The sequence below is a fragment of the Oppia nitens genome, unplaced genomic scaffold (assembly GCF_028296485.1).
Source record: "Oppia nitens isolate AA-2021 unplaced genomic scaffold, nextdenovo-longstitch-racon4-pilon3 scaffold14_pilon_pilon_pilon, whole genome shotgun sequence".
Lineage (NCBI taxonomy): Eukaryota > Metazoa > Arthropoda > Arachnida > Sarcoptiformes > Oppiidae > Oppia > Oppia nitens.
In genome coordinates, this window is record NW_026533193.1 from 1,402,548 (window position 1) to 1,429,195 (window position 26,648).

A 26,648-nucleotide genomic window follows, 5' to 3' on the forward strand; every position below is an offset into this window, starting at 1 on the left:
ATTAAGCCAATGTTTTGTAACTAAATTATCCCTAGTATTTTTTTTTAAATAAAAATATTACCATGCTAATTTTTAATAACTTTAAATTTGTTAATTAATTAATTAATTAGCATAATTTTATTATGTTTGTATGTATGTATGTTTAACAACCCTACTATTAATATTATTAGTAAGCCTTTTATTTTTTGTTTAAATAATTGGCGCCAAAAAATAATAATAGTTAAGTAACTGTTAATACCATGTATTATATATAATAAACTTTAATTTTTATTTAATTTTTCCCCTTTTCTATAAATAATCTATTAGTCAATAAGTTATCAAGTTTAATTAATTATATCATATATATATATTTAATATTAAAAAAAAGTGTCTACGTGATTTTTTAAACGACATTTTTATTTAATATAATTTAAAAAAAAAATATATAATAATTTATTAATTAATCTAAATTAAATTAAAATTTTATTTTTTTAATATAGTATATTCAATGACATTATTATTATGTGCAATTTTTTAAATATTTTTAATTAATCCTAAATTTTAGTTTTTAATTTTAGTTTTATTTATTTAATTAAAAAAAATGTGTGTAAAAAATACGTTAAAAACTGTTATGTGATTTAACCGTTTTATTTAAATAATTTTTTTTGCCGCCAAAATTAATTAGTGTAAGTTTTTTTTTAATAAATGATTTATTTAATTATCAATTTTTAATTTTTTTTACAAATTATCCTTTTTTTAATTAATTTTTAAATTTATTAATTTAATGTGTGTGTGATTAACAATTTTTTTTAATAATTTTAAAATAATATTACATCAAAAATATGTGTTTAAATTTTATTAAAATTTATTTATTATTGTAATTAATTATGAAAAAATATTTTTTTTGCATTTAATTTAATTTTAATTTTATCACAACTATATCTAAATTATTTAGTTATTCACAATTTGATTGATTTTTTTTTTTGGTGCAATTAATAAATAATTAATTTTTTTAATCATTAATAGTATAATTATTTAAAAAAAAAAACTAAATAAATCTATTATAGAATTATTATTTTTTTTTAATTTTTAGTTTTCAACTATTAAAAACTTTTAAATTTTAAATAAACAATTATTTTTATAATAATTTTATTTAGTGTGTGAAAATTTATAGAAATTAAATTAGATATTAATTAAATAATTTTTTTTTATTGCATTTAATTATAAAAATGATTGAATAGGTGTTTAGCAGTGATGCTGATGATAATGATGATGATGATTGTCATCGATGGTAATAATAATTGATAATAATTTGGGATCAAATTGTTAGATTTTGTTCCTCCAATTTGATCTCTTTAATATCATTTTTATAGACAAAATAGTAGCTAGGTGTTCTCATTTTCTAGATATTTAATTAAAAAAAAATAATATTTTTAATTTTAATAATTTTAAAAATATATATATATATAAATAATTATTTAAAATTTAGATAATTAATTTTAATAATGTTTAATTAGCATTTTATTATTTATATACAATATTATTATTATTAATAATACTAATAATTACAGTATTTATTTATTATTATTATAGGAAACTTATATAATAATAAAACTTATTGTGTGTGTAATAAAACTAATTATAGTGTATTTTAAACAAAAAAACCAACAAACATATTGTGCAACAACAATACACTACTAACCACATCCCGGAGCTGTCTATTAGCACCGGCACGTATCAGCACTCGACCAATATCTTCGACTAGACTGCTGGCCATTGCGTAATGAAGTGGTGTGCGACCCATCTGTATGTGTTTGAAAGGTAATGAAAAAACAATTTTTTTATTTATCTATTACTATAATTAGCGCTGCGATTGCAAACAATATGATATACAGGGGGAGGGTTAGCTAAGAGAGGGTAGGGTAGGGGGTATTACATGATCGGGTGTGTTGACTGCCCGCGGGTTTGACTCGATAAGCGAGCTAATGATGTCCAGATTGGCGAACAGCACCGATATGTGCAGCGCATGTCTGCCCCGCTGACTCTTAGCCACCACTAGATTGCTGTCCAATTGTATCAATTGGTCCACTCCTTCGACATACCCGTGCCGTATGAATGTATGCAATTCGTCGCGATTTTTCTGTTAAATGTTTTTTTTAATTAAAATGTTTTTTTTTCTTATAAAATACAAGTTTTAAAAAAAAACCTGAAATTGTGCCAAATCTTTGACCATTTCCTGCATTCGCTGCTTATGTAGTCTCTTAAGTATAGCCATAACATCGTGTCCTTCGCCATCGACAACAGTCAATAGGCTATCATAGCCTTCCAGTGCTAGGGATCTAATGAATTGTCGGTTTTCATTGACAAACGAGTCGAGTATATACAAGTCGATGGCCCGCAGATTATCTTTGATACCGTTTTCCACAGTTATGTCACGCATTGTCCTATATTTGGCATCCCTTTCCGGTATCAGATACTCGGCTTGCGATAGCATTTTGTAAAATACTGGACCGAAACAATCATATATATAATTTTTTTTTGTTTTTTAAAAATAATAATAATTTATAAATATATATATTTATTAAATATGAAAAAAGCAAAAATTATTATTATTATTATTATTGAATCGTTAACATTATATTTATATATAGATTAAAATATAAATATATATATATATATTTAATATAAAGATACAGTAAATTTATTTTAAAAGCAAGGTTTACAGTATTGGTGATAAAATTATTAATTTTATATATAATATATATTTGTTTTTGAAATGATAGCTAATTTTTTGTATATCACGATTATTATTTTTTTGGATAAATTATTGGTATTTATATTATACACACAAATATTGATAATTATTTTTTTTAATAACAAAAAAAAATAATTCAATCAATTAATAGGAACTATTGGTTATAATATTTTAATACATAATTATACTTATTATATTATAGATGATAGTAACAAATTTTCAAATTATATTAATATACTACTAATTTTTTAATTTTTAATATTGAAATTAATAATTTAAAAAAAACTCAATTGAAATATACTATCTTTTAGACTAAATAGAGAGAGAGAGAGAGAGAGAGAGATTTAATCTATTAAATTAAAAGTTTAATATATCACTGAATTAATAATAATTATTATTATGTTTTAAATTAAATAATTATTACTATTACTAGAATCATAATTATTGATATTTAACTTTTAAAAAATAAATTGTAAAAATTATATTATAGATTTTAAAATTAACTTGTTTGTAACTAAACTAATTGTTTTTTAAAATTATATTAATTAATATAATTTTGATATTAACAGTAAATTGATGATAAAATCATAAAATAATATATTATATAAAAAATCATATATTTATATTGATAATTATTTTCAAAAAATAAATAATAATTTAAGTAATCTATTATATAATAGGAACTGTATTTCATCACATAATTATTATACTAAAAAAAGCCAATTAAACAAATTTTCAGATATATTATCATATGATACTAATTTCAATTTCATAATATTGAAATTAATAAATTATTTTCAAAATTAATTGATTTGATATCTAATTTAAAGAAAATAATATAGTCTTTAGACTATTTAGAGAGAAAATAAATATATATAAAAACTAAAAAAATTATATTTAATATTAAAATGAGAATATAATATCATATATGACTGATTAAAATATAAACTTATTATTATTATTATTAAAAGTAATAATATATATATAATATATAAGAATAACAGAATATTCTTTAAGAACCGGTTCTCTGATGTGGTTTAGCGGCCAATAAGTGCATAATTGTCTGTCCGTTTTCATCCTTAATCTCAGTCAAGTCATAGCCGGCCGTATTGGCGCCGTTAGCAATGGCTACGCCAACGGCAGCGCCATTAGAGCCATCGTAGGGCGGCTGAGCCTTCTGTATATTGTCGACGACACGACCGTTGACACTGACCACTGATGCCGTAGTGGCTGTCGTTGCCGCCGACGATGACGTTGTCGACGAACCAGACATTTGCCTTTCGTAGCTCTTCTGTAGTCTTTCTTTCTCCTCTTTCAGCGACTTTCGGTATTCGTTAGACATTGTCTCGAAGTCTTCATCCCCTTCCTCTGCCAACTCAGTAGCCTCTCCTTCACCACCGCCACCACCACCTCCTCGGTTAGTAGTACTTGTCATCGACGACTGCGATACTGATCGGCTAACCGATCGGCGATTATTATTATTATTATCGTCGGCATCGACATGAACTTCGGCGTCCACTTCTTGACCGCGATTGACATTATAGACAACCGATGTATCCGAGTCGGCATCAGTACCGTTGTCTGGAGTTGGGGTCAGACCTTATATTTTTTTGTTGTTGTTTTGGTTGTTTGTTTGGTAAATAATTTTAGTAAAAACATTGATCACTAATTAAACTAATCCACAATACTTAAGCCACAAATAGTTAAGTGAGTGTATATGTGTAGGTGTAGGTGGGTATGTATAGGTGGGTGGGTTTGTGTGTGTGTGTGTATGTGTCTACTCACGTGACTCGATGTCGGCAGTGGGCGGTCGGTGCCATACTTCGGCACTACCGTTAGCTTTATCATCGTCGGGCGGCATATAATTTTCCAACAATTGCCTAATAGTCAATACTCCCGGTGTTTCCAAATAGTATTCCGGGTTATGACCGGCCTATTTCGGGGTTGTTATTAATTAGAGAAAATCGTATATATATATTATATTTTTGTTGACTCACTTTATCGGTTAGGGAGGCGTCGGCTCCCGCTTTAGACAATAGTTTATAAAATTGTTTGTTTGGATCACTCATTATAGCTGCATAGTGTAGAGGGATGCGGCCCTCCTATTAATGAAAAAAAATTAATTAATTTTATAAACTAATAAACTTGTAAACAATTTTAGCTAGATTAATTTTTAGCTAGATTAATTAATTAATTATAGAATTTTTCGATACATTATCTGGTCCATTGATTGTTTCGGGAAACTGTTGTATAATATATAGCATAACATCCAGGTGCCCGTGCAATACCGACAAGTGTAGTGGACTTGAACCCAGATGATCCCGGCTCAGGGCAAACCGTTTTCTAGTCAAAACTTGTTTGACTTCATTGAGATTACCCCGTATGACTGTATCGTGAACTGTCCTAATTTTTGACATATAAGTGGGTACTAGATCTAGAAAATCCTGTACACGATTGTTGTTTGATTTGCGTCCAATTAGCCGATCTCCCTGTCCGGCTATAACTACATGTTCCAGTCGTAACAGATCGGCATCCATAAGCCAGTGGCTAATCAGTTCATTGAGACGATCATCTGATATTAATATATAATTAATATATATATATATGTATAATAATATTGGGTTGTATAGGTTGGGTGCCAATGAATAATGTTTTTTTTTTGAAAATAAAAAAAATAATTTTTATAGTAATAAATAAATAATTATAATTAAATAGTTTTAAAAAATAGTAGTTTAGTTTATTTAAATAATTTTTTTAGTATATGATAAAATTATTTTTTATTTAATTATTTTTTGAAACAAAATATTACAGTATATATTTAATATATATTTTGTATTTAAATTCAAATTATTTATAATTATCAAACTATTTATGCTAATAATTTTTTTTAATATAAAAATCTTTATTATTATTATTATCGATTTTATAATTACTAAATTTTATATAATTAATTTTTTTTTAAATATTTATATAATAATAATAATATTCAATAATATAATATATTGTATCTAGCTAAGTTACAACAATTATAATTTCAACATATTTCAAAAATTATTTAAATACACACACAAAAAAAAAGTTTATTATTGATATTTAATATCATATTTTTTTATAGAAATAATTAACAATATTATATATTTATATATATATATATATATATTGCAAGCAATTAGACAAATTAACACAAAACAAAATAACACAACTAATACATTATTTAATTAATTTAAAAAATTAAACTACTGATTAAATTAAAAATTTTTAACAAAAAAAAATTAGACGATAGTGTGTAAGTAGTAGTAGTTTTTTTAGTAATCACCTGATTGTGGATTAATAGTGCCACCAATGGTTGTAGTGCTCTGTCTGCTATAAGCCCGACCCAACCCGGGGGTAGTCGACCGGCTGCCACCACCACCACCATCACCACTAGTTGATCTCATTTGTTGTTGTTGTTGTGTTGTTGTTGCTGTGGTGGTGTCATTGTCCACACCATTATTATTACCGGTGTTTTGGTTGTCATCATCAGCATTGACTACCAGTCCGATAGTGATAGCGATATAAATGATAGAAATAAAATAAAATAAATGAATAACCGTTTTATTGGGTCATTAATTACCAGTAAATTGAATGAATGAATGAATTGTATAATACCTTTGCTGTCATTATTATTATTATCAATGATTTGATTAGTTTTTTCTTCGTTTTCTTCTTCGTCTTCATTATTATTATTATCGTCGTTGTTGTCATTGTTGTTGACATTCATAATCAATTGGTTTTCATCTGATATACCATCACCTGTAGTGGTGGTGACGGTCTGTTGTGTTTCTTCTCCATCGTTGCTATCAATAGCTTCTCTCTCTTGATCTTCTGTTTGATCGATAGTCGTCTCGTTATTATTATTATTTGCAACTAATTCTTCATCAGCTACTGCTTCAGCTGTTGTTGTTGTTTCAGTATTATCGACGACAGCTGATGACTGTTGATCATCAGCAACAGCACCGGTATCTGTAGTGTCGGTATCGTCGTTGGCGGCAACAGTCTCACCACTATCTTCTGTCGGTTGTTGTGCCAATGATTCATCGACTATGGATTGACCACTTTTTTTGTCATCCGTATCGTTGTTAGCATTGTCTATGATCTGTTCCTGATTTTCTGTTAGCTCCTGTAGTTGTGGACCATTACCACCACTGTTATTGTCGTCGTCGGCATCTGCGACCTGTTCAGCAATCGACGACTGTCTGTCCAATTTGATTGAACTTTTCGACGACTGTCGCCGCACTTGACTGGACGGACGCGAACCACCACCGGACGAACGCCGCGATCCGCCGCTACTATGTTTAGAGTCGGCACCACTGGATGATCGTCGGGAAGTGTTGCCGCCGACCTTCGATGACGATCTTCTCCTTCCGTCGTCAGTCTTCCTATTGGTGGACGGATTTGTTTCGGAAACTTCTGTTTGATCTACTGTTTGTTCATTAACTTCATTATCACCATCTGTTGCAACAACACTTGATGAAAGCATCGCCGACTTATCTATAGATTGTCTATTAGTATTGTCCTCCTCTTCCTCTCGTTGTTGTTGTTGTTCAACACTTTGACCATCACTTTGTTGTTGTTGGCTATCATTTATAACCTCATCCTTGCTGTCCTCCTCCTCCTTCTCCTTCTCCTCATTTGCCACCTCTGACTGACTATCCATTTGTATTTCATTATCATCGGTATTGTTGTCTTTATCTTTATTTTCTTTATCAGTAATTATCTGATTCTCCTTTTCTTCTTCTTCTTCATTCTGTGCCTCAATAATAGTCGTCGTCTCATCAATTGTTGCTGTCGTCTCCCCCTCTCCTCCCCCATCAGTCTTGATCTCTCCCTCTATTAGTGTCGACGACGACGACGACGACTCTCCAGAGTTTTCATTAATAACTACTGATTGTTGTTCTTCTGGCTGTGAAATCTCATTATCACTGATTGTTGAAACTTTTTCTTCATTTTCTTCTTCTTCTTGAATTTCATTGTCATTTGATGATTGAATTACTAAATCATTATTGACTTCTTCACTATTATCACTACCACTACTACTACTATCAATAGGCACTGGTTGCTCATCAACTTCTTGGTCGACTATAACTTGACCATCGATTACCACTTGTTCGGTAACGACGTCGCCATCCATCTCTGAATTGCTGACGACATCATTATCTTCGCTACTGTTGTCCGCATCGGTAGCCTCTGATGTTGTCGTTGTTGCTGTTGCTGTTGTACTATCATTGATGACCTGTTGGACAACGGATTGATTGCCGCCGACAAACACTTCAGTGATTACATCACTACTATTGGATGTACTGCTGGTTATACTTAACTCAGAAGTGGAAGTATTATTATTATTATTAGCTGTTGCTGTGGTTATGGTATTAGTAGTTTCACTAATATCTGTATTTATATTATTAGTAGTATTATCTGAATTGCTATCATCTAATCCCTGATGATCTTCCAGTAGTAGTTGTTGTGATGGTTGGTGTTGTAATTGAGGCAATTGTCGATTGTTGGGAACGACTTTCTTTGATTTATTATTATTATTAGTGGTGTTAACAACACTTTTATTGTCATCGATTAGGTCATTATCGTCTGTATCATTGGTATTCACTGCATCTACAGTAGTAGTCTTGTTATCGTTGTTTGGATCACTGATTGTTGAAGACTTAGTCTTATTGTTGTTGTTATTGGCTTTTGTTTGGACAGCAGCTCTTGGCTTACTATTCTTCCTTAGGTTAATACTATTTTGTTGTTCAACAAATCCATTGCTATTATTATTATTATTATTATTACTAATAATATTGATGTCCTGTTCAGTCATTTTTCGGCCATTGATTGGCGAAACAAAGTCATAGTTTTGTATAGTCTGCTGACGAAAATAATGGTCAGCCGTTTTGCCACTTTTGTCCATTACTTTGGGATCGCCGCCCGAGTCGACCAGTTTTCTATAGATGTCTATCGACTTATTCTGGGCCGATATGTGTAAGGCTGTCCGTCCGACCTGTTAGTTCAAATGGGAGAGTTCAGAGAGAGAGAGAGAGAGAGAGAGAGAGAGAGAGAGAGAGAGAGAGAGAGAGAGAGAGTTATTATGTAATATACTATCAATTAGTATCCTATTTATTACTATAATATATATAAATAGTATATTAAAATACGGGTATATTATTTAAGGTAAACATTATACACTGTTTTATATTTTATTGTATTATCAAAATTATTGTGTATTTTATTTATAATTCATTCATTTATTATAAATTTTTGGGATTCAGTGAAAATCATTCATTCATTCATTTATTCATTCATTCATTACTTATCTTAATAATGATATAAATACTGCTTTAATACTATATATATATATATAAAGCTTTTATTATATAAATTTTATATAAGAGATTAGCCACACAAACAAACACATACCACTTAATTACATTTAGTGCGACAATTGTATAATAAATAATAAATAAACATAATATACGGTATATTAGATTAAACATACACTACTGAATCCAATTATTACTACTACTACTACTACTACACACAATCATTAACTGTAAATTGTCGGGCATTTAATGATGTGTTAACTTTGTTTTGTCACTAAAAATAAAAATTAAATGTATTATTAGTAGTATACCCGATATGATAGCCTATCTCAATAAGTTGTGTGTGTATTTGTGTTTTGTTGGTCACACACACACACACACACACACACACACACACGCATACACACACACACACACGCATACACACACACACACACACATATATATATATATATATATATATATACATATATACACACACACACACATACACACACACATACATACACACATAAATACATACATACATATATAGACACACTTACACTGTCCTTAAGTTGAATACATTGGGGATAATTAGTAATAAGATAGTCGACAACCTCTGGCCGGTTATGTGCAGTAGCTATATGTATGGCCAGTAGTCCATTCTCATCCTTGGCCCTAATCAATGTCGAGTCATCCGATAATATACGATCAATATTACCAATGTCATTGTTGCCAACCGATGCGTGCAATGTCTTAATCTGATCCATCAGATGAGGCAATCCTTTCAGGAATTTACGCGCCTCCTCGCCCCAGGAGGTCCTACCTATTAGCGAATCGCCGTAGCCATCGAGTACCAGCTCCTGTAGTTGTTTGATGTCGCCAGCATTCAGTGCGCCGGCAATACGTTCCTGTGTATTGGCCAACAATACTGGTCGGCGGCGTCCGATAGCTCCTGTTGCCATCTGATAGCCAGTGTTGTTGGCCGCCGATGATGTGTCGGCCGTATATTTGGCCAGTGGGTTAAGTTTTTTGCGGCTATTAATACGGGATAATTCGTTGGGCAACGATAGCAGATGTACTCTATAGTATTCAGCAGTTTTGCCAGACTAATTGGGCGATAATAATAATAATAATTAAAATATATGCAAATAGTATTATGCAATTTAATGGGAGGGTGGGGTTGGCCGGGATGGGATGGGAAATAAATATATAGAATATTCTAGGTATAGACTACTAATTTTTTTTATTGATTTTATTTTTATTGTTGATGTGATTTTTTTTTGTTATTGGTGTGGATTCACGATAATTAAGATTTATATATTGTGTTTACCACTACTATTACTACTACTAATATATATATATATATTTATGAATATGTATATAATTTATATAATACAATAGTATTGTGCAATCAATATGCGCTAAATGTTTTGTGTGTGTAATATTTATTATATAATATAATGGACAGTCATATTTTGTATGTGATGATCATTATTTTATTGTATTGTATATAATAAAATACTTGAAGGGATATACTATATATAGATAAGTGATGAAAAATATTTCTGAAATATAAGTTGTTTATATATATATGATATTAATAATCCAATGATAAGATTGCGAAACATTGCGAAACTATTATTATTATTATTATTATTATTAGTAAATTGGATGAAAGAAAATATATTAATAATATTAAATATAATATCTATAAAATAGAAAAAAGTCTAAAAATAGTTTTGGATCTTTTGAAAATTTTTTAATTACTGGTAATTAATTATATATATATATACTGTATTATAAAATTGTATAATAAAGTAAATATTAGAAAATTTCTAAATATAATAAACAATTTGTTTCATAACATTTAAGTTATTAGATTATTATTGTATTGTACAGTATTGTGTAGTTATAATTGAGGGGAAAAACAAAAAACATACATTCATTAAATTTTATTGTTTTTTACAATAATTTTATTAGTAAAATATTATTATGATTATTATTATGACTTATTATTATTATTTTGCTCTCACCATTATTTATAAAAGTTATGCCATATATATATATATATTTATATTACAAATATTAAATATATGAAATCATAATTTATAATATCGTATATTATAATATATTATATGATATTAAAAAATAGTTGACACCAATTACTAGACATAAATTTGTTTTCTAAAAATATATTTAATATATTGTTTTTAATATATTATAAAATATTATGTTTGAAATTTAAACAATTTTTGTTGTTGTTTTTGTTAAAAAAATATATGATTTTAACTAAAATTTAAATGTTATGACCTACTATAAATATAAATATATTTATTTATATTTATAATATATATGGCAATATAAACGTCAAATATATATGTGTAAATTTTGACGTTTATATTTTATATATTTATTTATTATAGAAATTATTATAAAAATTTTATATTTATATCTATATATATATATATATATATATATATATATATAAATAAATAAAAATTATTATTATAAATGTTGTCAGTATTTACACATTTATTTTTATTTACGATGTATTACAGTATAGTATAGAGACATAAATACAGTTAAAAAAAATATTACTATCATATACTGTATATGATATGATTTTATGATATAAAATAAATTATAAAATATATTTAAATATATATATATATATATATAGTTTAGTTTTTACCAAATATACGGATTTTATACTCTATTTTAATATTTTATATGTTTTTTAAATGCATTTAAAATTTTTTATCACAAAACATGAATCATTTGAAAATATGTGTGTATATATATATATATGTATGTATATGTGTGTATATATATATGTATGTATATGTGTGTATATATGTTTGTATATATATATATATATGATTTATTTAAAGAAATTATAATAAAATTAAAAAAAAAATTATATTTAAAAGTTTTAAACAAAACAAACAAACAAAAAACTTACGGAATCCCTAATCCTCGGGTCGGCGCCGGCTTTGACCAATACTTTATAGATTTTACTACCGTTTCGATTGGTCGTAGCGGCCGCATAGTGCAGTGCCGTACGGCCCTCTTTATCCCTACAGTTAACCGTTTCGGGAAACTTATCCAATATATAGTCAACCACATCCATATGGCCCATAATGGTAGCCTTATGTATGGGTGCCATACCCAGATGATCTTTGGCCAGTACATAGTTGTTGTCCCGGTTGTCACCACCATCTAGTGTGTCCCTAAATCCCGACAGATCACCGCACGATACGGCTGCATGAACCACCCGAATCTGATTCATCATTTTCGGTACCATTTCGGTTATATACATCATTGAGTCGCCGGAGTCATCATCGGTAAAGTATTCGGCTTTTTCTTTCAGACGATTACCATAACCTTCGAGTACTACTCCCTCAAGCATTTCGATATTGTTTTCCTGTATCCAACGTTTCAGATTAGCTGATGATACGTCCAGTCCTATTGGATTGATTGATTGGGATTTGAACAGTTAGTTTTATTTATGTGGTCAAACACATGTCCTCAACAACAACACATACGCGGCGCAGATGGTGACGAAACGCCGCCAGTTTTTCGGCCGTAGCCTTTCTGGCCGCCGCCGCCGCCGATTGTATCGCCAGTATCAGCACCGGTTGTTGCTGTACTAGACTTTTCCGACAGTGTTTCCTCACTAGTATTATCGCCATTACTACTACTACTGCCGGCGCCGCCAGCACCACCTCCTGCTGCTGCTGCTGACCTACCGTTAGTGATGCCGATCCCGTTTGCCGCCGCATCCGACGGTCGTTTTAATCTATAGGACGGCGATAGACTTCTCTCTTTTCCTGAGATATATAAGATAAACCAAAACAAAAATTAATATATATATATATATACAGTACTAATAAATACAAAAAAACGGATATTGAATACAAATCATATGATAAAAAAAGTTTATATGATTTATATATATAACATATATAGTGGTATATACTGTATATTGTGTATTGTGTATATCGTAATTAATGACAAATTAGATGATAAATGATGGCCAACAATGTCTACTCTATACACATAGTTTTATAATATTATTATTATTATTAAGAAATATTGGTGTGTGTGTGTCCATCCTATATATATTGTGTTATATAACCACATATGATATATATATATATATAAATTTGTATATACTGTATATACTGCTATAAAGTGTATAATCTATTATATTTTAAAAATCAGATAAATGTTTAGATAAAAACAAAAATGTGCGATAAATTTGTAATTAATTTATAAACATATGATACTAATATATATATATACATATAATATATACTATAATATATATATATATATCATAGATATGCAAAAACAAAAGTACCAGGCTTATGTTTTGTTGTTATTTGTTGCATTAAAAAAAATATTGTTTACTAATATTTAGTTTAATATTTAGTATTTACATTATATATTAATTATTAATATTAATAAACTTTCATATATTATATATATATATATATATATATATATATATATATATATATATATATATATATATATATATATATATATATATTGTTGTAAATTAGTATACAAAAAATTTACTTTACATGTATTTTACAGTAAATATAAAGTACCTGAAAATTTATAAAATATAATCATACAAAAAAAGTACTGTAAATTTTATATATTATAATATCAGACATATTTTTGGTGCTTATTGTTATTATTATGTTTGAAATTGATGTGAAATCTCAGTGGAAAAAAATTCAATTATAATAATGCACTGTATGATAATGATCCTAGGCTATTTTTGTGACAATTTATATAAATATACAGTATATTACATAATAAAGTATAAGCTATATATACATGTATATATATATGTATATAAATTTTATATATGGACAGCACATATAATGTGTGTGTGTGTGAAGTATTTATATTATATCTATATATTTTGAATATATATATATATATATATTATATATCATATATATATTGTGATTGAAAGTAATGGCTAACAATAGAGTGCTTATTATTGTTGTCTGTTATCAACAATCAAATCACTTACTTCTTGACGGAGACTTTGATTTAATACGGTTTGCAGTATTGATGGTATAGTTGGCGTTCAGACGCTGCGATCGTTTGATGATTTGCTGTAAATTGATTTGTTCAGGAAATCTAAGATAGAAATCTGCATTTTTGCCTTTCTATTGATCCCATCATTTAGAGAGAGAGAGAGAGAGAGAGAGAGAGAGAGATAAGTTGATCCATGAGTATCATCACCAACACATCCATAGGATCCATAAAAAAGAGGTTGAAAGAGATAATGGGAGGGAGAGATAGATAGATAGATACAGAGAGAGAGAGAGAGAGAGAGAGAGAGAGAGAGATGTCATTACAATTTGTTGAGAGATTTTTTTGTGGGTTTATTTTAGAAACAGTTGTGTTGTTGTTGTTGTGTGTGTGTCATAATATTGCCAAATATATAGGCCATTAAATATATGATGGGATGGGATGAGATAGAGAGAGAGAAAAAAAAATTACATTAAGATTTTTTTTTATACAAATCAATAAAAAAAATTATTGACATATTTTATTCTGGGGCTTAAATAGCATCAAAAAACAAAATAGCAAATAATACGTAAAAAAGGCAACAAATTGTGTGGCAAATAATAATATAAGCAATTTTGTTGTTAAATATTGTATTTATTTATTACAACAATTTACACACAAATGGGCTGTAATTTAATAGGGGAGGGTTGGGTGGGAGTAGAGGATCGCTATAATAGCCAATTCACTATACTTTACTATTATGATTATATTATTTATATATACAGTATATATATATAAATTGATTTAACCCCCGCCCCCCCCTCTATAGTGTTTATAAAATGATAATATTTACTAATAAAATAGAAAACTATTTAGTAATATAATAATATAAAAAAAATTTAAACTATTAATAATAATACTGTACTATATATTAATATTTTATTTAAATATTAAACATTTTTTTTAACTAACTATTGAACTAGAATTTTTATTATACAGTAGTTTTATTAAAACTATTTAATAAATTATTATCAAAAAACATGTCAATGTTTTTTTTTAAAAAAAATTGTATTTTATTTTTTTATAGTTTATATTTTTAACACACATAAAAAACTGTATGACTTACCAGATCAGGTAATAGTGTAGAAGCTCCGGCTTTGACCAGCATATTGTAAAACTGTCGGTCATCGTCCAGAGCACTGGCATAATGTAGGGCTGTCCGACCATCCTATGGTTTGACAACAAACACACATACAAAATATAGTATATTATTAGACATTTTTTGTGTATATTTAAAAAAATTATATTATAATATATTTATATATATATATATATCACACATCAATCATCCCCCCAAAAATTGCATGACATTATTATTATTATTTTGATAAAAATAAATGTCATAATAAATAGTAAACATAATCAATATATATATACTATATTTAGATATATTGACAGTTAATACATAATAATTTTGTTTTTTTTAAATTTTAGTTTCAAAAAATATATACTATTGAATATATTTGTGACATATTTTATTATGTCATCTAATAATAATAATTTATAATAGATATCAATTTTTATTATATTTATATATTTTTTAAAACTTATTATTAAATTAATTTCAATAAAAAATTATTATATCTATATTGACATTATATTTGACTAAATATATAGAATTATTCCCAATATACTGTATATTTATAAATACACAGAATATTCTTGATTTTATATCTATAAAATTATTGATCTAATTATTATTATTCACTAACGTTATCTCTGGCGTCCAATGTTACGGGAAAGTTGGTTGCAATATACTCGGCCAACTCGTAGTGACCGTAGAGGACAGTCTTGTGCAACGGTGTGGCACCGATCTGATCCCTGGCAGTGATCATGGATTTCCTATCCAATAGTCCCTGAAACTCTCTAAGATTGCCCTTCATGGCCGCATGATGTAACTCATTGATTTGATCCTATTTAGCCAACAATTAGAGAGAGAGAGAGAGAGAGAAAGAGAGAGAGAGAGAGAGAGAGAGAGAGAGAGAGAGAGAGAGAGAGAGTATAGTAATTGATGATTAAAAACATTGATAGAAAAAAAGGGTGATAATAGATAATAGACATTAATTTCATAGACTAAGTATAGCATGTAATCAAGTTTGACATTTGATTGATTAGTTTCATATTTGTTTTTTTTGTGTATAACTTTCACACTCGTGTATCTGTATGGGTATCTATCTATTATATATACAGTAAGGTATGTATATATATATATAGAAGTATATATATATATATACTGTATATATATATATATATATATATATACAGTGTGTGTGTCAATGTATGTCTAAATGAGTTTCTGAGAAAATATATTTATATAAATAAAGTATACTATCATGTTATATATAAATACAATTTTAATATGAATTGTATTGATTTATTACTTTCTAAAATATATTATGGTATTTATAATTTTTGTTTAAATGATAAGTAAAATGTATAATAATAATAATAATAATATTAATAATAACTACATATACTTTATGTACCGTATGTATTGTATATGACTACATATGTTGAATATTTATCATTAGTAATACATATACTTTCTATTGATCTCTTATAGTGTTCATTATTATTATTATTATTATTATTATTATTATTATTATTATTATTATTATTATTACAATACAATATAAATACTAATGACATGAATATCGAGTATCAGACAAAAATAAAAAACTTATCGATAATAATAATAATTGTATATTTGATTATAATGTTGAATATACTCTGTATATGAAATGCAAAAAGTCTATATTTGATATACATTTTTAGTAAAAAAAAATATATATATATATAAATTATATATATATTAATTTCCTCGAAATAATAATAATAATAATAGTGAAAAAAATAATAAAACATTAGTTTCTTAGAATAACATACAATATCTACAATATATTACTATTGATTATTATTTTCTAAACTAAATTAAACATAACATACAAATTTTAAAAAAAATTAAATTTTTAGCTACTATGCTTATTTATTTAAATTATAAATTATTATTTAGTACATTACTATTATTGTAATTATCGTATTATTACAACATAATATAATATAATATTTAGGTGCAGGTGTATTTTAATTATTTTTTATCTACCCATACATTCAGGTGACATTGTACTAAATGCCTAATACATTAATTACTAAACATTTTTTTGTACAGTACGTTAAGTATATGACATTTAAGTTTATATACAGGTATATACTATATAACAGTGTATGTGTGTGTATGTATGTGTGTGTATGTGTGTGTGTATGTGTGTGAGTATGTGTGTGTATTTGTATGTATGTGTGTGTATGTATGTGTATGTATGTGTATGTATGTGTATGTATGTGTATGTATGTGTATGTATGTGTATGTATGTATGTATATGTATGTGTATGTGTATGTATGTGTATGTATGTGTATGTATGTGTATGTATGTGTATGTATGTGTGTGTGTGTGTGTGTGTGTGTGTGTATGTGTGTGTGTATGTGTGTGTGTGTGTGTGTGTGTAGTATAGTATGTTTATGTAAGGGTGGGTAGATGTATAACAATTTTATGTTTGTTACTGTATATAAATATAAGTTATATACAGTATATATACAACAAAAATAAATATTAAAAAAACTACATACAATAAAATCCGGTAGCTTATCGAGAAACTCTTGAACTAACGGTGCTGTAGACGTCTCGCCCAATAGCCGGTCGCCGAACCCTTGGAGTACCACTTCCTCCAGTGTCGACAGATTGCCCTGTCTTATCAGCTCTTTTATGTTACTCCTATGCATTAGTGAACCTGTATGTATGTATAGAGAGAACCGGTATGTATGAGAGAGAGTGGTAAGCAAACAAATCAGTCTACAAATATATACTACTATTTTTTGTTGTTGCAAAAAAATATCGGGAAAAAACTGATATATTGTATTTACAAAATACTAAAATAACAAAAACATTTTTTTCATATTTATGTTGTTATTGTTGTATACTTTAAGGTATGTCTAGCTATCATCATATCATAGTGTCATAGAAAGTATCTAAACAATAGGTTATAGACTATTGTAGACTATTTCATAGCAAACCAAACAAATACTGTATATATATATATATATCGTGTGTGTGTTTACACACAAAAAACAAACTGCATGTCTGTTGGCATAGGAATCGCCAGAATATTATTCTTACATTAGATATATATATACATATTATATACATATATACTATATATACTATATATACTATATATACTATATATATATATATATATATATATATATATACAGAATATATGCAAATATAATGTGAATATATTTCATTTGAAAAATGCGTGAAACGTTTTATATAATATAAATACAAGTTGTATATACTGTATAGAAAATTAAAAAATAATAATAATACAATACATTTTTTTCAATTGTATTTATTAATAAACATTTAAATGTTAATATTGTATATATAATATGTAATGTACTGTATATACCGGTACAACAAAACTATAACATATATATATATACAGTATTTACTGTATATAATGATAGACAGAATATTATTATTATAATTATATTTTATTATAATTAAATATAGTAGTAGTTTGTTTTGTGATTTTTTTCTCTATAATAAATATAAAAAATATCTAATATAATAATATATGAAACATGAATTATATTATTTTTTTATTATTATTATTATTGATATTAAAGAAATTTATTATATATAATAGACATTATTCATATGAATCAGTAATTTCTTTCAAGTATTGTAAGCATAATGTGTAAGAATAATGGATTTTATTTATAATAATAATAATAATAATTACTATTATTTATAATGTTATTGATTTATATAGTTAGAAAATTTAGTTAATAATATATAAAATGTATATTATATTGAATTTTTAAAAAATTATTAAATAATAATTAATTATGTAATATATTTTATAAAAGGATAATTTTATATACAGTAGTGTTATAACTAGTTATTGTAAATAATAGCTAAAAAAATAGTATTTTTATTATTGTAAACTAAAAATTTAATACACAGTCAAACAAAATAAACTTCAATAAAAATAAATACACAATAGTTTATGTTCAATATTAGTTTTTATAAAAATTTTATTTTAGATATTGTTGAAAATATTTTTTATATTATGTTTTTTTGTTGTTGTAAAAGTTATTTAAGTTTACTATTATTATACTATGATATTAATAGACAATCAATATAAGATAAATGACACCTTAAGTGTAAATGCTATTGTTATATATATATATATATATATATATATATTCTATACTATATATTAACACTTTTATTGAATAAATAAAAATAAATATTGTTATTAAATTTGATCCTGATAATATTCTTAAAATATTGTATTGATACTAAGTATATTATTATTGTTATTTTTTAAAAAAAACTATTATTTCTATATATAAATATGTATAAAATATTGTACAGTAGCTTATCTATGTAGTTTTTAAGATTATTATATTTAATACTAAATTTATATATATAAATTATCAATATATATACTTCTATACAATCAATCTTATCTTATATAATTGAATTATAATAGAAACCCCAAAAAATAAATAAATCAATATATTTAATACAGTGTTAAATAATTTAATATTATATAGTAAAATGTGTGTTTTATTTTTGTTAATACAACAACAACAACATCGATAATAAATAATAAACGCAATTATTATTATCAATAATTAATTGTTGAATGTCTAATGAAAAAATAAATTTGCTTGAATATATTTATATATAGATATACTGTACTGTATTATATATATAGGTAGAAATAAAATATTATATTAATGTTAGTGATTATTAGTATTATTATTAGTGAAAATAATTTATAATAAATTGATTCATGGTTAGTTATCTAATTACTAATTTACTAATAATAAATTAGTAGTAGTAATAGTAGTAAAAGTGAGTTTTCATGTTTTATTTTTGTAAATAATTAATACTAATATTTTTTTATATATACTCAGTAGTAGTCAGTATATGCTAATTATATATATATGTGTGGTCAACAAAATTGTTGTTTAAGGTATATTACATTATATTTATATCCACACAAAAAAAATATAATGAAATTTTTTATATGATATATAAAGTATAAAAATTTTATAAATTTCTAAAATAACTAAATAGTAAATATAATATTACTTTAGATAACTAGATTATAATTTAGATTTTTTTTGAAAAAAATTTAAATTATTAATATATATGTTAATATAATAGATAAAAATTGATACGTGAAAAAAATTAATATATATATTATTAATTATTATACTTATTATACTAATTTAGTAAATATAATGTAAAAAACCAAATTTCGAAAAATATTTACTTAAAAAAAATAAATTATTAAAATTTATTTAACATAAAAAAATTCACTAATGTTATGATAACAACAAAAATATGATAAAATATTTTAATATCAAAAAAATCATTTATAATTACGTGATGTATAAAATTTGATTGACGACGGATCAATATTTCTATCGAGTCTACGGCTTCTCCGTTGTTGAGCTACCGGTGCCCTACTATTTGGTCCAAAGTTTGCACCTTCACGTAGTACTTGTGCCGAAATTTCTGACTGATTTACAGCTAAATAGTCTTCAGGTTTTTTGCCAAACTATTTATTATATGTTTTTTGGATTTTGAAAAAAATTATATTTTAATATATTAAAAAAAATTTACAGTAAATTAACAAACAAACAAAATAGCATAACATTAATGATAGTTAAAAATTAATTAATTATTTTTTTATGACACTTTAAATTTTTAAAAAACATAAAAAACTGTTTTAATATACTATTTACTTGAATTTATAAATTTAATGAAAATAAAAAATTATAAATTATAAGCACATACTATATATTATAGCAAACATATTGTATATATTAAAATAGTTAAATACGATTAATATTTAGAGATTATTAGGGGGTATGTGGGTGTGGGGATAGACCTACCATATCGGTGGCCATAGTGTCGGCTCCGGCTTCTAATAGTTGTCTATAAATGTGTCCGCCGTCGGCAACAACAGCTGAATAATGTAGTGCTGTTCGGCCTCTCTTTGATATTATAAGACAATATTAATATTTAAAAAAAATAAATTTCAAACCAAACCAAACAAACACACACTTTATAATAATAATACTAATACTAATAATAACAATAATATCGATGTATATTGTATTCACTCTTTCTATATATATATATATATATATATATATATATATATATATATATATATATATATATATAGTATAATACAGAATATTCTGCGACTAATAGTAATAATAAAGTGTTTTCCAATGAAATTCAAGTAAATAACAAAATAGTTTTATATATTATTCATATTGTTATTAAAATAAATAATAGTTTTAATAATAATAATAACTCATAAATGTATATAAACTACTTTAATATAATAAGCAATTAATTCAATAATAATAATATGAATTTTGAGTTAAAATAAATTAATGCCAATATAAATAATAGTCATATAACTATTGAAAAATATTTATTATAATATGATAATAATAAATTTTTATATAATATATTTAAGATATTTATTTAGCTATTATTTTCTTACATAAATTATTTAAAAATCAATATCAAATATTTTTCATTATAATAATAATAATAATTTTTGTTGTTGATTTTTTTTATCTCAGACACACTCAACCAATAATATAGACACTGAACCAAACATTAAATAAATTGTATTGAAATCATATGAAACAAAATACTAAACTTTATTTTTATAGTTTTAATGTATGTTTGGCGTGACTACTGTTTTTAAAATATTATTATATTAATATATATACAGGTATATTATATACACTATCATAATAATAATAATAATAATAATAAAATATCATTGAATATATAACACTATATGATCGTATATCAAATAAAATATATATACAGAATATATATATACATATAGAATATATATATACATATAGAATATATATATAGAATATAGAATATATATTATATATAAATTTATATCATTATTAACGAAAATGAAATAATAATGTTATGTGTAAATGTAGGTTATATTATATTAGCTTATATATATGGAGCACCTAATGTTTATTATTAGGGGGCAGTCCTATTTCATGGCCATTCCCGGTGTCTATGTGTGTGTGTGAGTCTAATCATAAAGTCTACACTCGTATCTCATTTAATATACAGTAATATAAAGTATGCTTTTTGAGTGTTAAATCAAATGACAACCAATTATATGATTGCTTTCAATATAATTTCATTATTATTATTATACTTTTATATATTTTTTGTCGATTTATTCATCTATAAAAATGTACATAATTAAAAATTGCAAAAAATAAATAAATATTTTTTAGCTATATTTCCTAAACAAAAATCAATTGTTTATATATATATATATATATATATATATATATATATATATATATTCTTACACATACACACTCACCCACCACACACACACAAACACACACAATGTAATTGATTTTAACGTAAAAGAAATATTTTCCGATTATTTATTATTTGTTAATATTTAATGATTATATAAATTGAGTTTTATTTTATTTTATTATATTACTTTATTTTTACCTAAAATAATATTATTATCTTATTTATAAATTACTTTATTTTTGTTGTTGTTGTTGTTGTATATGTATAACTCAAATATAGGTAAAAACAACTAAATATATTATATATGTCAAACAAAAAAGCCAGTATTATAAAAAAAATAAAAACAATTTTATTATTATTATTTAGTATTTCTTTAGTAAATAATATTAACAATAAATGAAATTCAATGATTGATGTTGATAATTTTGCAAATAAATTACCAATTTATTTTATTTTATTTATTTATTTAGCTTATATTATTATTACTAATATACAGTACAGTATATACAGTGTATAAAATAAAAAATAACTTTTAGCTTAATATATATTATAAATACTGTAAATATATATTATAAATATATATGATATACGGTACAAATTGATAGTAATTTATATATTTTGAATGATTTATTTAAACTCAATTATTTTGTTGTTGTTATTGTGCTTAAATTGAAAAATTAATAATATATTATTTTTGTTTATTTATTATTATTATATATATAATATTAATTGATTTTTGGTTTAGTTTAGATGATTTATAATACTGTAATAATGATATATAATTATAATAAATGATTGTATTATTTTTAAATAATATTTCTATTAATCTCTGTTTATTCTCAACTTATTTTTAATTATATTTATTTAATAATCGTTTACATAATATACTAGTATTTATTTATAGATTGTTATTACAAACAATATTTAGTATTTTTATACAATAAATATTTACACTCTCTTATAATGTCAAAAGTTTTAAATATTATTTTAAGTATTTTTTAAATAATAATTATTTTACACATTTTAACCAACAAATATATATATACATACACATTTTAATTTTATTATATATATATATATATAATAAAATTAAAATTACTGGCATACTTGAATTTTAATAAATAAATATTTTTTAAATAATAATACTACGACTAGTAATAATAATAATAATAATAATAATAATAATAATCAAATTTAATTTACGAAATTGTTTTGTTAAAAAATTTGTAAATTGAATTTTAATGTATGTATGTGTGTACTGTATGTGTATGTATGTATGTATGTATATATGTGTATGTGTGTGTGTGTGTGGGAGTAAATAGATGTATTTAAGTCCTACTCAAAGTTTAGCTATTAATTTAATAAAATAAAAATTTTTAAATAATTAATATTGATAATCAATATGTTTTTGTGACAATTTGAACTAATTTAAGTAATACTTATACATACAATAATAATATTATTATTATTAATATTTATAGACTATTTTATATAATAATTTTGATATTAAAGTGAAATTTAATGCATTAATATAAAAATTTCTCAATTATTATTTAATGAAATCAATAAACACTTAATAAATTATAATTGTAACTTAAAAGTAATTAATATTAAATAATAAAAATCATATATATAAAAAAGTTGAATAATATATTATTGTTATCGTTGATCATAAATTATTTTATTAATTATTATTATATTATTTGATAAACAATTAAATTCATGGCGAATATACAGTATATATATAGTATGATATACTTTATATTAAAATAATATTAAAAACATATTTAATTATTATTTAATATTATTTGACTTTTGGTATTAATGATTATCAAACTAATTATTTAATTAACAATATTTAGTTTTTAAAATTACCTAAATATTTAATTACTTAATAATAATAATAATAAATAGTTAATTGTATTAATATTTTCATAAAAAAATATTTTACAAATACTAATATGGTTACTAAGATAATTACAAAAATAATTATAATAGACACTTATTATTATTATTATATTGTTTTAAATGTATAATAATTAATAAATTAATAATAATTACAATAAACATAAGTCACAAACACACACAATATTTATTATTAAAAAACAATTAATTTAATATATATATATATATGTATATACAATAAATTATATATTTTAATAATAATTAATATATTAGAAAAACAAATTTATTTTATTTAAAATTAGTTGTATCAAATAATTTGCATTTTTATTAATAAAAGTTTGTTTGGCATAAATTTGAATATTTAATTAAATAAAATAATAAATTAGATTTAAAAACTTCAGACTCAAAAATATTATTATAATAATAATAATAATTTTAAATTATATTAGACATACAATATAATAAATAATCAGAACTTAACATAATTATATTAAATTTAAAAAAAATATTTTATTATTTATATTATTATATGTTAAATAAATTATATTTATATCAATTAGTTTATTAGTTAATAAGTTATCAAATAATTTTAGTAAATATATCTTATTTTTTTATTAATAAATATAATATAAGTGTAATTACTAGAAAAAATATATAAATAAAACAAATCATTAATTAATTATTTTAGTAATTATTATTAAATATCTACTTAAATATAAATATATATATATATTATTTATAATTATTTATACTTAATATATAAAAAAATATATAAATAATTATTAATATATGTCTTACATGATCTCTGGCGTGTATTGTCGACCCGTATCTGTCTAATAGATAATCGACAATAAGATTGTGGCCATAGATGACTGCCTTATGCAATGGTGTCGATCCCATCTGATCCCTGCAAAAGGCATACCGTTTGCGATCAATCAGATGCTGAACACTACGATAATTGCCTGATTGTACTGATCGATGAATTTCTTGAATTTTTGCCTTTTTTAAAAAAAAAATATTAATAATAATAAATGTGTTATTTTTTATGTCATCAATTAAGACACACTAATTAATTAGTAATAATATTTTTTTAATAAAAAAGATTGTATTTCATATTTAATATATCTATATCTGTATTATATATAAACAACAAAATTACCGGTAAATCTAAACTAAAAAATTAAAACTAGATTTTTTTTTTTGGTTCAAGTATTACTACAATGTATTGCAAACTAACAAAAAAAATACCTCTATATATATGCGAGTTTATACGTTATATATATAATATACAGTATATTATAAATTGTTTGATATCTGTACTAATAATATTACAGTATACCAACAACAACAACAAAAAAAACGATTATATATTAAATAAAAATACAGTTAAATCAATGGTTAATTTGATGGTTTAGTTTATAAATAATAAACTGTTGGTATGTTGGGGTGTAGGGTTTGGGTATAGTAACTATACTATAGTTAATGGATATGGAGTTTCCTATATTTTTTATAAAAAAATGTATAGACAATCTCCCATTAAGTGGAAATTATTTTCTTATTTATTTATTTTTAAAAATAATATTTTTGTTTGGTTTGTAAAATTATTTAACTAATTATTTATTTATTCACATAAATTATCTCTCTCATATTTTTTTACCTGAAAATCTGGCACCTGTTTCAAAAATCGGTTGACTTGTGGTAGACGTGATGTACGGCCAGTTAGCTGATGGCCATAACCATCCAATACTGCCTGTTCTAGTTTAGCTAACTCTCCCTGTTTGAGCCATCTATTAATGGGATCATCATTATTGCTTGTTGTTGTGCTATTAGTATTATGGCTTATAGTTGTTGTTGTTGATGATGTTGTTGTTGTTGTTGGCAATGTTGTTGACTGTGTATCCATTTGATGCGTTAATCAGATATCTTGGATAGTATTTAAAGAAAAAACCACACAATAATAATAATACTAAAAAAACCCGATGACGACCAACAAAAAAATGACTGTTTAATCAGTGAAACAAACAAAAATATAGTCAAACTATTGGGTAGTATAGTGTGTGTGTGTCTATGACTGTGTGTATATACAGAATATTCTGGTGATTCTCGTTGTTGTTGTCGATGACAGACACACTATTGTGTCGTGTATTTAGATTATATTGAAAC

General features: G+C 24.4%; 1 protein-coding gene across 1 annotated transcript; it reads right to left on the bottom strand.

Moving 5' to 3' along the window:
* Positions 1-1,297: 1,297 nt before the first annotated feature.
* LOC128962407 (uncharacterized) lies at positions 1,298-26,312 on the bottom strand. Its single transcript, XM_054308783.1, has 21 exons — positions 26,143-26,312; positions 25,284-25,484; positions 21,143-21,244; positions 20,631-20,805; positions 17,792-17,952; positions 15,879-16,079; positions 15,233-15,334; positions 14,123-14,261; positions 12,615-12,899; positions 12,032-12,534; positions 9,630-10,175; positions 6,383-8,765; positions 6,051-6,263; positions 4,948-5,306; positions 4,732-4,836; positions 4,520-4,667; positions 3,755-4,333; positions 2,186-2,484; positions 1,916-2,119; positions 1,682-1,783; positions 1,298-1,381 (listed from the first exon to the last, which is right to left on the bottom strand). Exons 2-21 carry the CDS (start codon positions 25,383-25,385, stop codon positions 1,298-1,300), a joined length of 6,792 nt encoding a protein of 2,263 aa, XP_054164758.1. The 5' UTR covers positions 25,386-25,484; positions 26,143-26,312.
* Between the last annotated feature and the right edge of the window lie 336 nt (positions 26,313-26,648).

Coding starts and splice junctions, on each gene's coding strand:
- LOC128962407 (XM_054308783.1), bottom strand. CDS start 25,385: ATGGGATCGACACCATTGCATAAGGCAGTCATCTATGGCCACAATCTT. Junction 21,245..25,283: donor CAATACACGCCAGAGATCAT/GTAAGACATATA, acceptor ATAATATCAAAG/AGAGGCCGAACAGCACTACA. Junction 4,334..4,519: donor CACTGCCGACATCGAGTCAC/GTGAGTAGACAC, acceptor AAAAAATATAAG/GTCTGACCCCAACTCCAGAC.